Raw genomic sequence first — 13,167 nt, forward strand, 5'->3', positions numbered from 1 at the left:
AACCTTAGAGGCAAACATATTGAGTAACAGTTTACATATATGACGTTTGGAAATGTTTCAGAGATATATTTAAAATCATTATCCCCCAAGCATTCCGCACAAAATGGTTTTTACTGTCATCTGTTACATGATCTACTTTGTCTTTTTTATACAATGACAGCATCGGGATCAGTACTAAAATTCCAACCTGTGTTTATATGAATGTATAGAGCTGCCTATGGACACAGTAAATAAGGATACTGCTATATGCAATATCACAAGTTTATATTGCGATTTGTTATGCAATGTCTTTTATATCTTAACGAAACGGAAACGACAAGTTTTTTTTTTAAATTTATATAACTTTTATTCTTTTCAAGTCAAGATTAAAACAATATCCAAAATAACACTACAAGCAGTGTTCTGCCAATGAATGATAGACGTAAAAGTTGATATAACTCGTGACTACCATCGCACAAAGCTTGTCTAAGTCATGCACCATTGGGGCAAAACATGTCTTGCGGAATAAACGATAATCGCGATAACATACATTTGATAACATTTTAATGCAAACATGTACTGTAGACCAATTCAGTCTTGATTTCTTTTCCATTAAGGTTGGTTTAAGGCATTTTACGACACAAGCTATGACGAAAATGTAAAATATACGACACAAAAAAATGTCTTGTTACATTGTTATTTTTTTGGGGCCTTTTTTTCTATTAAATATACGACGTAGATTGTCTCATTCTGCCGACGTGGTATCATTTATTTATTTGGTATTAACAAGATTTTTTTTATTTCATCTGTTTAAGCTACTAGAATAAGGTGTTTTAGAACCAGGATGATTCATGCACCACCACACACCTAGACGTGCGTGGTACAACCTTATTCTAGATTATACTAAATAACATGTAAATGAAGTGCGACATTGTATAGTAGTCATCGAGTAGAAAAAGACCTAGAATCAAGAGGGGGAGACCAGGTTTATATTTGATCAGCGCGATTCGGTCTTTCGTAAAAGCAATGGGGCCGTGACCAGGATACCTTTAATTTTAATACAAAATGCAGGCCCTTGAATCCGTGACATTTTGCCAAGGTTCAGACAGTACATGTTACATTTAAGGTAGTATTTTCACATGGAGAGCATTGAGTGCAAGGGATAACAGTTTTATTAATTTTGAATAGTTTACGTACCCATAGTAGTAGACGTCTCTAGATGCGAAAAAAATATTCTTTTGTGAGCGGAAGAAGAGCAACTTCTTTCCTGTCCATACAAATAAATGGAAACGTCTCCACACGCAATGTAATGCTATCGAAACGTTTTTAGGTTTGTAAATGGTTTTCGTCCTTACGGCTACGATTATTCACACTGACACACCGATACATTCTGACAAAATACATAAAATATGTACAGGATTTTCAATCCTTTGACAGACAGCTCATAATGTAAATATAATTGATTGTTATTGTAGTTTTGAAATTCAAAGTTCTATTTTTTCTTTAAAATAATATTTTAGCGGTTGATTGATCCACGGGTCAAATAAGTATGTTAACATTGATGGTTTGCTATATCAGCAGGAACGATAAACGATGTCGGGTTGCATTGGATTTAAGGTGGCAATGCTAATCATAATTATCACTCACTGGATCCATAGGGTTCTATCATCAAATAAATGTTTTTCAGACGATAAAAGGATAACGTCACCAAAACGTTATGAATACATAAATATAAGTGTAATCATAGTTTTATAAATACATTTACAGAAAAAGGTTATAACACATGTAGCTCCACTTACAATGTTATAAGTTTAATCATATCACCATAAGTACAGTAACGATAGTGTAATCAAAACACGCAATAGACATTAATATCGATGTAACAGAACACTAGAAATACACAAAAAACATAAGTAGTTATTATGCGTACAATAAGTATAATAACATAAGTTTAATCATAACGCTAAATATCCATTTATATTTGTGTAATCAAAGTTCTATAGATACAATGATTTAAAAGAAATGACGTTTTTCAATACGTCGCTATCAACATAAGATCACTTATCAAAGTTCAATAACATAAATACTATCATATCACCGCGAAAATAATAAAAAAACAACATAAATACTATCATATCACCGCGAAAACAATAAAAAACAACATAAAATTATAGCACTGTCAATTCATTAGCATAATTTTAATCCGATCACTATTCGTACATGGATATAAATACTTTTAATGTATTTGTAGCACTATCAAAACATTTATAGAACTGTGATTGTAGCAGAACTAATTAATAATAAAAAAAAAAAAACGAAAAAATTTATTTCACTATTAATGCAATAGTTAAGCTTATCACAGTAAACTGCTTTGATTATGTATCCTGTAATAGATAGTAATGTCTGAAACCGGGTTAAGGATGCATACCATTGTCAATGTTGCCATGGATACACTGGACGTTGTAGCATTGATTCATTAAAATATCAGTACCAAGTCAACAAACTAAAATTAACATGGTTCTAAACACTGGACGTGAAGGGTAATCTTTATTTCACAAAAATAATTTTCGTGAAAACAGCGTCAGTGACATCTGTGATTTAATGAAAAATACAGCAACCGAATTGATATCATATTTAATTGTCTTTGTAACAATATATTTTTACAAATTTATAATGATTGATGAATATTTACAAGATAAAGTTCCCCACAATCGGAACAAGACACAGACTAGAGTGACATATCTTGCGTTGAATAAATAAAGCATATTATTTGGAGACAGATCCAGAGCCTATATTCATAAAACCGCTCTTGTGCTCAAGCTGACAATCTGTGCTCAAGCTGACAATCTGTGCTCAAGCCCAGTTTCACGTTAAAGTGATAAGTTCATAAAAAACACACACATTTGGTCAATTATCTGGAAGATTGATGGAGAAAGTAAAAGCCAAATACTCTCCCGTTAATTGAATAAGCGAATTCCAAGAAAGATTAATTGAGCACAAATTCCATGTTTGTGCATTGATACGATTTCATGAATATACGATTAGGTGGTCAACCATGATGTTAGTTTTTTCTACACATTTCGGCACCGACCACGACGTCAAAACTAACAAAGGTGATAGCTTTAAATAGAATATCCATTCTAACGGGAAATGTGGCCCTACGGTATGTACGTGTAAAACAATTTTTCACATATTATTTATTTATCTTTATTTTGTCAACTGCAATCGTACCTGCTATATATAAACAAACTAAAAAGATGATGATAATCTAATAAACTATACAGTAAGAAATAAATGTTTTCAAACCTCATGATAAAAGCATGATGAATATCGTCACTGGGATTTCATTCGCACTTCATTATTTATGTACATCGCCAATTGTATTTCATCCACATAGAAAATCCATTTATAACGGTATTATCAGTAATAATTTTCTATAAAAAGGTAAACAATGTGTTTGAGAAAATAAGTCGAACCAAATTGCTGTACCAGAGGCGTGAAACCTGGTGCAGTAGATATACAGCTGCACTAGACGCACGAATACTGGTTTGAACTAGATTCACGTATCCTAGTGTACTAGACACACGAATCTTGGTAAAATGAATTAGATTAAGGAATTTTGATTAATTTGAGGAAAGAATCTTGGTGTACTAGACTCACGAATCTGCATGTTCTGTTCTAGACCCACGACTCTTTGTGTACTAGACGCACGAATTTTGGTGTACCAGACGCACGAATATTGGTGTTCTAGACGCACGAATTTTGGTGTACCAGACGCACGAATATTGGTGTTCTAGACGCCTGACTCTTTGTGGACCAGGCGCACGAATATTGGTGTTCTAGACGCACGACTCTTTGTGTACCAGACGCACGAATATTGGTGTTCTAGACGCACGAGTCTTGGAGTTCTAGACACACGAATATTGATGTTCTAAATACATGAATCCTTTTGTACTAGACGCAAGGATATTGGTGTATTAGACTCACGAGTCACGATGTTCTGTTCTAGACGCACGAATATTTGTGTACTAGACGCACGAATCTTGGTATTCTAGACGCACGAATGTTTGTGTTCTAGTAGCACGAATATTGGTGTCCCAGGCGCACGAGTCTTGGAGTTCTAGACGCACGAATCTAGATGTTCTAAATGAATGAATCCTCGTGTACTAGATGCACGGATCTTGGTGTTTTAGACTCACGAGTCAAGATGTTCTGTTTTAGACGCAAGAATATTTGTGTACTAGACGCACGAATCTTGGTATGCTAGATTCACGAAATATTGTGTAATAGTCGCACGAACCGTGGTGTTCTAGACGCAGGAATCTTGATGTTCTAGACTCACGAATTTTGGTGTTCTAGACGCACGGATTATTGTGTACTAGACGCACGAATCTTGGATTTCAAGACGCACGAATCCTTGTGTACTTGACACAAGAGTCTTTGTGTACTAGACGCACGATATCTGCTTTACTAGATGCTGTTGTACAATATACACATATCCTCGGTCAGTTCACGCACGAAGCTTGGTGTAGTACACATAGGATACTCGGTGAGGGATTTACAACAAACTGATCATCACAAATACACGTTAAAACCATTCAGTATATCAAATAAAAATCAGTCAGTTCTTTCACAATGAAACAATGCGGCATTTCAAAATAATCTGACAATCTGCATTTCACAATTGATCGCAATAATTTCCTATCACCATTTCACATTTTAACCTCCTTGTAATTCACAATAATTTCCATTAGATAATATAGTAATATTACAGACAACTTTCTTACATTTAAATCCAAAATAAACTCTCTATTTCGGTACATTGGACCAAAGAAAAGTGGTATATTTATACCAAAACCATATCTTCACTTATAATGTCATTCATTTTACAACATTCGACTTGTTTCGGTAAGATTTTCCTCCGAATTGGACAGACCACCATTTACAGGAGTTCCGTTTACTGTTATTGTGATCTCATTGTTTGTATCTACTGTATATATGTCCCCATTTTTAACTTCCGGAGATGCTGGCAGGAGAGATGATGTTGTCTGTTGGGGCGAAATTGATGAATCCATGTCTCGAATTGTGTCATGGTGACGAGTCGAGGTTGGGGAACCTCGTTGGAAGAACATGGAACTTCCGGTGGAAATTGTTCTGTTTGATCGGAATGATATGGTACTGTGTCGCCGTAACATGTGTCGTTTCCACACCTTGGCAATCTCCGAACGCACCTGGATTAAAATAAGGATTTTGTTTTAAAGATGTAATTACCTCAATGCTTATTACACGTGAGAGGTGCTCATTTTGTATCAGTATTTGGCCGGAACGGTCTGGGCGTTTTGGCTTTAATTCCGTTTGAATTAATAATCGAGGTGATAATTTTGTAAGTGTCCCATAGAATTATTGTATATATAAATTGGAGTTATAACATATAGATAAAATAAAACGTGAATCCGTTTAAACATGAAATATACGTAGGCGATGAATTTTGAATATATTACGTATAGAACGTTTTGATCGTCTGATACAGGACTAATGAACAGTAACAAAACTGTGTGTATGTAAACAGATTGAGAAGAAACAATTATCATGCATCACATTGGTGAATAAAGACAAATCGGCTAATATACAGTGATTGAAACAAAGAATAAAATAAACGATACGCCAAAAACACGGACTGTTCCGCCAAATTCTAAAATCAAAGTATGGATATACCCCACGTGTTGAGGTTAGGGTTCATGTTTCTGGTTTGTAATGGACTCTGGGCGAAACAGAAACACAGATTGGGATCACGTGATCAGTAGGCTGCACGAATCTCCGCCAGATATTAAGTATTTCATTGGATACCTGGAATAGAGATGAATGGTCTTATCTAATCTACACCTATAGTCATCACAAACACATGACTTTTGTCAATGTTACGGTAATAAGGATAAAGATGCAAGGAGTAAATATATAACAGATAGGTTAACAGGTTCTCAGATAAAATGATGCTATATAAACAAGCAGCCAAGAATATTAAATCGTGGCAGCATGTGTCGTTGAATGAGAAGATATGCTATAACAGATCCAAGATGAACAAAGTCATATCATTTCTAAGAACGGATGTCAACATACCTCGTTATTCATAAAGCAGAAGAGAACAGCCACAATAAAGCCCTGTAACGATACAAACGAATTCATCTGTAGCAACACTTATTTTCAGACCAAAGATTAAAATTCAATAACCTTGCGAAAGACTAGCTACGTTTAAAAACTATTTTGGTAATGTTCTTTTATAACCTATATTTTTGTCCGTCCACTTCATGGCCACGTTTTAATGCACACTTCATTGATGTATATTCTGTTACTATGTACCCTTTTGCTAAATTAATATTGTATGTATATTTGCCAATGATAGTGCATTAACCGTGTCCTTTAGTAACACTTGTGACATGCAAGCGTTCATTAGTAATTTATGTTTTAGGATTATTAAGTTTTAAATCACCAAGATGATATAAAAATATTTGCTATTTATTATCTAGATATGACATGGTTACCTTTGACTGTGATAGTCTGTACATGTATACTTATCTCACACATATTTTGTGTTGTTGAATAATTGTAGTAGCTTTGTTGTTAAAAGTGTAGATTTTATCATGCTTGACCATATGTAATACGAGTCTTTGACACAATATGTCATCACGCTGAAATAAAGACTATTATTATAATAATTATTATTATAACATTCAGTTTACTTCGGATTGTATACTTCTCTCGGAATACGTTTCAATGGAAGGTCATTACGGTAAGCAGAGTTTGTGAAAATATAAAGTAAACATAGCACAAGTCATTATAATAATTGTAACATTCAGATGTCAGTTGCTTAAATTTTAATACAATTCAAAATATAAAAAATGCCACACCATGATGATCGCAGTACTACCAAGTTGCTACAACTAAATGTTTGAAGGTTTACAACAATAGAAAGCATTTAACATCACGAAACCAGAACGTTTCTTTATACACAACCAAGCATCAACATATATATTAAAGCCTTACAACAGATGTCCACAGAAATATGATCCGAATACAAGTACAGGTATCTTTCTTAAATCAACTGTTTACAGAAATATGATCCAAATAAATGTAAAGATATCTTTCTTACATTAAGTGTTTACGGAAATGATGTACATATAAAATATCAATATTTGGAAGAAATGCTCATGGACACAAGATCAAAACGTAAAGCATCTGCTTTTATCAACTTGTTAAATGTGTGTTAATCTCGTATGGTTCACGAGAGGTTTTTCATTAACTGCTATTAGAATGTACGTCACTGCTAACTAATTTCATTGACCAACAGTGGTACATGTATACCGTCTCATTGAAGGATACCCACTACCGCCTCTAGCGACTGATTCCTGCTCTAAGGAAGTGGCACTGGCTGTGGTGTTTCTATTTAAGGCGATGGTACAAGAGTAGTCGTCGGAAATACACAATGTCACGTTGTTTAGTGGCAAGGAATTAGACCAAACATAAGTCTATCTGTTTCTCTTCCACAACGTTATGTAGCTACAGTGGTGGATAATGAAGCATTAACAATCGATACACGTAACTTGAATTATAACATGATGTTGTATTTCTGGTACATTATGATATATTGCTTGAATTATAACATGATATTGTATTTCTCGTACATTATGATATATTGCTTGAATTATAACATGATATTGTATTTCTCGTACATTATGATATATTGCTTGAATTATAACATGATATTGTATTTCTCGTACATTATGATATATTACATATATTGTTACTTGATATTGTAATTCTAGTACATTATGATGGAGACTATACACTTAAATTAAAAAGTATTTAAAAAAAAAAAAAAAAAAAAAAAAAAACAACCAATCGATACAATTGCTACAAATCGTATTGAAAACAGTCTAAATATATCGCCAATCGACCCCAGAACACCAATGTTGTTTAACCAGCCAAAAGTGGGCTGATTATACGATTACTGGGAGTTGTGTTTATTGATATAGATTATAGCATCACAACGCTTTAAGTGTGTGTTTGTTTTATCCTACAACATTGTATGGTCTGAATACTGTTTCCATTTCATTGCAAAAAAACTTTTCCAAAACAAGTCATTTAAATGACATTCAAGCATATTAATTAATTTCTGAGATATTCAGGTCGTTTAAACATAGGTAATCATTAACTAAGGACTTTATGATACAGACCATCGGATATATAAATGCATTGTAAAGGTGAGGTTTGGTTCAGTTTGGTTTAGTATTGTTTAACGTCCTACATGTATCAACAGCTATGGTCATTTAAGGACGGTGTATTGGTGAGGACAACTACCCTGTATATGATTGTATTTATACATGACAGAAGTATTGTTAGATTTCTGTAAATGATAGAGGTATGGTTAGATGCCTATGGATTACGGAAGTGTGGTTATTTAATAAAAGAAAATATACATAACAGATTAAAGTTAGCTTCGAAAAAATAACAGAAATATGGTTATTCCGCAGTAGCTATGGGACCGTAGTTCAAGGTCCAATCGATTTTATTTCATTTTGAAATGTTATATATTTTATTTTGGAATTTGTGATGATCAGACCATAATGTAAATTTTCAAAAAAAAAAAACAATACATATTTTCAAATATTCTAAAATCGATACGACATAGAGCTACGGTTCCCACAGCTTATTCCTTTAACACGGGATCATTACCAAACATAACAATCGGTGTCATGTGTCCAGACCCATGTTACTGTTTTTAAATGGCAGGTACGTGATCATAATTGGTACATAATATCAGAATGCAATATATGCTATTTATAATCTATAAAATAGTTCTCAAACTTCTTAATGGATAAAACGGATTACCTGGAAGGAGCTACAAAATATTTCAATGTACAAAAGGACCACATAGGCGTAGTCGCCGATACAGTCTGGAACGGCAGCAAAACCAATGTAGTAGACCCCAAACAGCGGGATTAAAACCAGTGTCGACCTCGCCAACTTCCTGCAAAGAAATTGAGATCAACGGTTATAAGACTGTAAGTGGTATATTATTTTAAAGGACTTACACGCAGAGAAGACTTCGTTTGTTTTAATGTTCAAATGTATCTTTGGACAAAAGAATCCGCTTCCCTATTTATGAAACAGTCGCTATCTTGGATTATCGATGAAAACTATCACACTATAATAAAAAAAAGAACAGCGGGTCGATAAGCATCTATCATAATCTAGCAACCCACAGTACGGTTATATAAATGCCGGTTTTCAATTTTGTGCATAATGAAGTGGACTTACAGGTTATGTCGAGAAAAAGAGCTTCACATGGCCTCTTTTTTAACATAACGTGTTATAATAAATCAGCTTGTCATTGTGTATGCATTTTCATACTTCATATTGACAATGCCTTTAGCATGTCAAGTTCATTTATAACAGCATTGGATGTTATGAAATTACATATCATCTTAAGTTCATTTATTAACCAAAGTCATAAGGCCCCAGATTTCACATTTATGTATAGTCAAAATGACTGTTCTCGTTGTATTTTTCTATGATGTCTGTAGTTTCACATGCAAACTAACCACCTTTATTTGAGTTCGACATGCCACTCCTAAGCTAGGAAATAAGAAATGAATGACCTAATTATAATGTTTGATTTCGTACTATTCAGTGGCGTTACAAATGAGATCGATATATATTTATGTCGGTGATACAATTTGTGACGTCATCAACCTTACCATTTCATAGGTCAAATTATCTTTGTATATCTTTAATTTTAATGTAGGATCACGTTCAATATAACAAATCAAATATCTAAATTCCAATGTTTAATTTGGGGCTTGTCATGGAGTAGAAATTACCTTTAGATATTTTATGGAGCTTGTTGAACCTAAATATCCCTTCAAAACAGACAATTCATAAACATATGAATAATTCACAAACAAGATTGCCATTAACTTTAAAACTACATGTCATTGAATCATTTGGTCATTGGAATACAGTCACGAGAGAACTTGCATGCTTGCGTTTACACATACATTGTAATTATTCTGTTTGAAAGACAGTACCATTTCACGGTTAACTGTTTATGATTACAATAAAAATATGTGTCAATGAGTGTGAAGGATTTGTATATAGAACCAAACTAGTGCTAAAGGTCATCTGTATTAGTAATGTCTTGAGTGATGAGAGTAGTAAATATAAACTCTCCAATCAAAATCCGTATGTCCACCCTGGCAATGTTTGGTTGGGAAGAAATAAATACAAATGTTTTGTCAGTTTTATCAGACTTTCCTTGTGGAAGTTTTCGTTTGCATCCCTACCGTTGTTAAGGGAACAGTTATACGTACAAAGGATAAAGGGAGATAATCACAATGGAAAAGGGGCATCCCTTTTCTCAAAAGTAGGACGCACACCAGGTGTTTATCAATACTGTCAAAGGACTTTTAAAAGTGTGGCAATTTACACCAACCATTATGTGTTAATACAAATCACAAACAAGAATATGTACTATTCCATGACAAAAACTATGTGGTTTCATCAAACATAAATGTTTATACAATCTTCATTTTTTCGTTTCGCTACGATTTTGGTTAAACACTATACACACCTGTATCTGTTTGGATCCGCTCTGTTCGTTGCCGTAAGTTTCGTAAACAAGACTCGGATGATGTTTAAAAAGAGCAAAAAGTTGATCTGAAAATGGAAGTGAATGGTTTATATTAAATGTGAAAATATATTAATCACACACGCAAACCAATGAAATGATACAACAGAAGTTGTGACATGTACACAGACAGCTTGTTTCGTAAGATAAACTGAATACAATCTTGGTGAACCTATGTCCACCCTGCTAATTTGACATATAATTGTGTTGCTTGTAAATCGCCGTTGGTCTGTCTTTTTTCCGTTAGATCAAATTGATTATAACTGCTGATGTGAGTTAAGAGTATAAATACAAAGTAAAGGTTAAAATTTTGTCTGGAAGACAAGGGATTATATTAGTTAAAGGCTCATATCTAACTGGGTCAAAATGTCCCGGTATATGAACCTCATGTAAGGGTCGTTCATTCTGTTAAAATCTATGAAAAGTCTCATCATATCTGTGTAGTATATGTGTACGGACATAGAGGTGAGGAATAGGGCGTGTACATACAGCAATGACATAACTGCCACGAGGGGTTCCTGGTAAAAGTGGAAACTATTTTGTCTGTCAGTCATTTCTGTATTCCTTGGTATTTGTACATTTGATTGATGTATACGCAAGCGGTCAAGCTGTACTTCTGTTGTTATTCCTAATATTGTATCGTAGATGCACGCAAACGCAAATGTTGTAGGAATAAAGTTCAGTGTTGGTCCGCAGGACAAAAATGCCACTTTGTATGCAGTAGGTATGGGAGATAGCACGTATGGATGGAGTATACGTGAGCCGTAACCATTCGACGTTTCTGCAACTTGTAAGTGTCTGTAAATATAGCCGGCAGTACACCCGTCGATATTCTATTATAGATGAACAAGTGATACGGAAAAAAGCAACAAACTTGCTACGCCTTTAATTATTAGTGTTTCTGCTTTTCATCGTACATGTACGTAACAACTAAGATATCTAACACTACAGACAACGCTGACGGATCTTTAAGTTTCTAGGTAACGAATGGTGCGGTTGAGAAACTGCAGAGTGAAGACAAATGTGTATAGAACCTATTAGTGAATAGTGCAGCAAATATATCACACCAGCAAGACAGAGTACAGCAATAGCTATCAATTATAATCGCGCGTGCAGTAAAGAAGAGGAACGTGACATATTCAATAATACATCAATTCCCAATGAGATACACAGGAGACGTGACAAAAGTCAGTGGAACTTGACAAGGTAGCTCCGAGATTAAACACACTCAAACAAATATCTTTTTCTATATTAGGTTATTACACCCACATAATTCTTGACACCCCGTTACATAACACTGATCAGATTACTTTTGTTGTTGCCTAAGTCAATATAGAAAACAAGGGAATAAAGTAAGAGAACATCATCAAGGGAATGCAGCTTTGAAAAAAATAAGTAACCTCTTATTTTCAACTTTGAATAGATAATTGAAACGGCTGATTCCAAATGTAAATATAGCCTCCGAACACTGCAACATGTCTCGTCTCCAATTTGCTTGTTAGTTCACTTGTAACGTATGCTTAATACACATAAAGATCAACATGGGTAACAAGTATTCGACAATAAGCCAAACACAAACCCGGTGACAAAATCATTCACAAGACGTTTTACATAAACGTAAACATTCGTGTTCAAATCAAGTGTGGCAGATTTTGATTGTTATATGATTAGGGTCGCCTTCTAGCTTCGGGCAAGAGGGAATTTCCCTTAAGTGTCCGACTAGGAACCTAAGGATCGCGGGTTCGATCCCCGATGGAAGGACACTATTATCATTCCTGTTACATACTAATTCGGCTATACATCAGGACTGCATTAAAAATCATACAGTCTGACGTGAAGCTGCAGCTCTTCACACTGTCGGTTAGCTTTGCGTCATTGCCTCAAGAATGTTGTGGAGCGCAGTGACATTTATATCCGATTTTTTCTAATGTCTAACGTACAAATAACTATATCACGACTAGGTCATTACAAAGGTTGTCACATGTGCATTTGCGCGTGTTTGTTACTGCGAAATGCACGTCAGTCTATATTGGGTACAGATACGGAAAACCAATCTACTTGCGGCAACAAGGATATGGAAAAGACAAGGAATTCGGAAAAATAACGATTTTGCAGCAATGATTTGGGGCGACGAGCCATGTGTTTTGTAAGAAGTGTGTGCCACCTGCGGGAAGTCAAAACAGTGGTTAAAGACACAGACTGTTTGTATACGATATGTTGCTCGGTGGTTCAAAAAGAACATATATCAGAAACAAAGCTATTTTGCTTGAAAGAGTTCGCACGAGATTTGATGATTATCATCACATTTTTCTTTTTCATTTGGTCCTTTTGTAATAGTACCAGGGTGCAGAAACTACGGAAACCAAAATTATTCCTTATCATGAATATATAGGCAATTGACATAAAAAGTTAAGAAATAAAAAAAAAACAGGCGACGCAGGTAAAATGATTCCTTTCAAACAACTCAATAAAAATGAACGTACAGAAAGGTGAAATAATCTTAA

General features: G+C 34.5%; 1 protein-coding gene across 2 annotated transcripts in view; it reads right to left on the minus strand.

Annotated features, from left to right (window-relative positions):
* Positions 1-691: 691 nt before the first annotated feature.
* LOC110461985 (parathyroid hormone/parathyroid hormone-related peptide receptor-like) overlaps positions 692-13,167 on the minus strand; it is a 97,613-nt gene continuing 85,137 nt past the window's right edge. For both annotated transcript variants that reach the window (XM_021515744.1, XM_021515743.1), the window contains exons 12-15: positions 10,607-10,692; positions 8,866-9,004; positions 6,097-6,138; positions 692-5,210 (exon numbers count right to left, since the gene is read on the minus strand). In XM_021515744.1, the coding sequence (XP_021371419.1) occupies positions 4,866-5,210; positions 6,097-6,138; positions 8,866-9,004; positions 10,607-10,692 (612 nt within the window). In that variant the 3' untranslated portion in view covers positions 692-4,865. The remainder of the gene's footprint in view (positions 5,211-6,096; positions 6,139-8,865; positions 9,005-10,606; positions 10,693-13,167) is intronic.

The sequence above is a fragment of the Mizuhopecten yessoensis genome, unplaced genomic scaffold (assembly GCF_002113885.1).
Source record: "Mizuhopecten yessoensis strain PY_sf001 unplaced genomic scaffold, ASM211388v2 scaffold10713, whole genome shotgun sequence".
Taxonomy (NCBI): domain Eukaryota; kingdom Metazoa; phylum Mollusca; class Bivalvia; order Pectinida; family Pectinidae; genus Mizuhopecten; species Mizuhopecten yessoensis.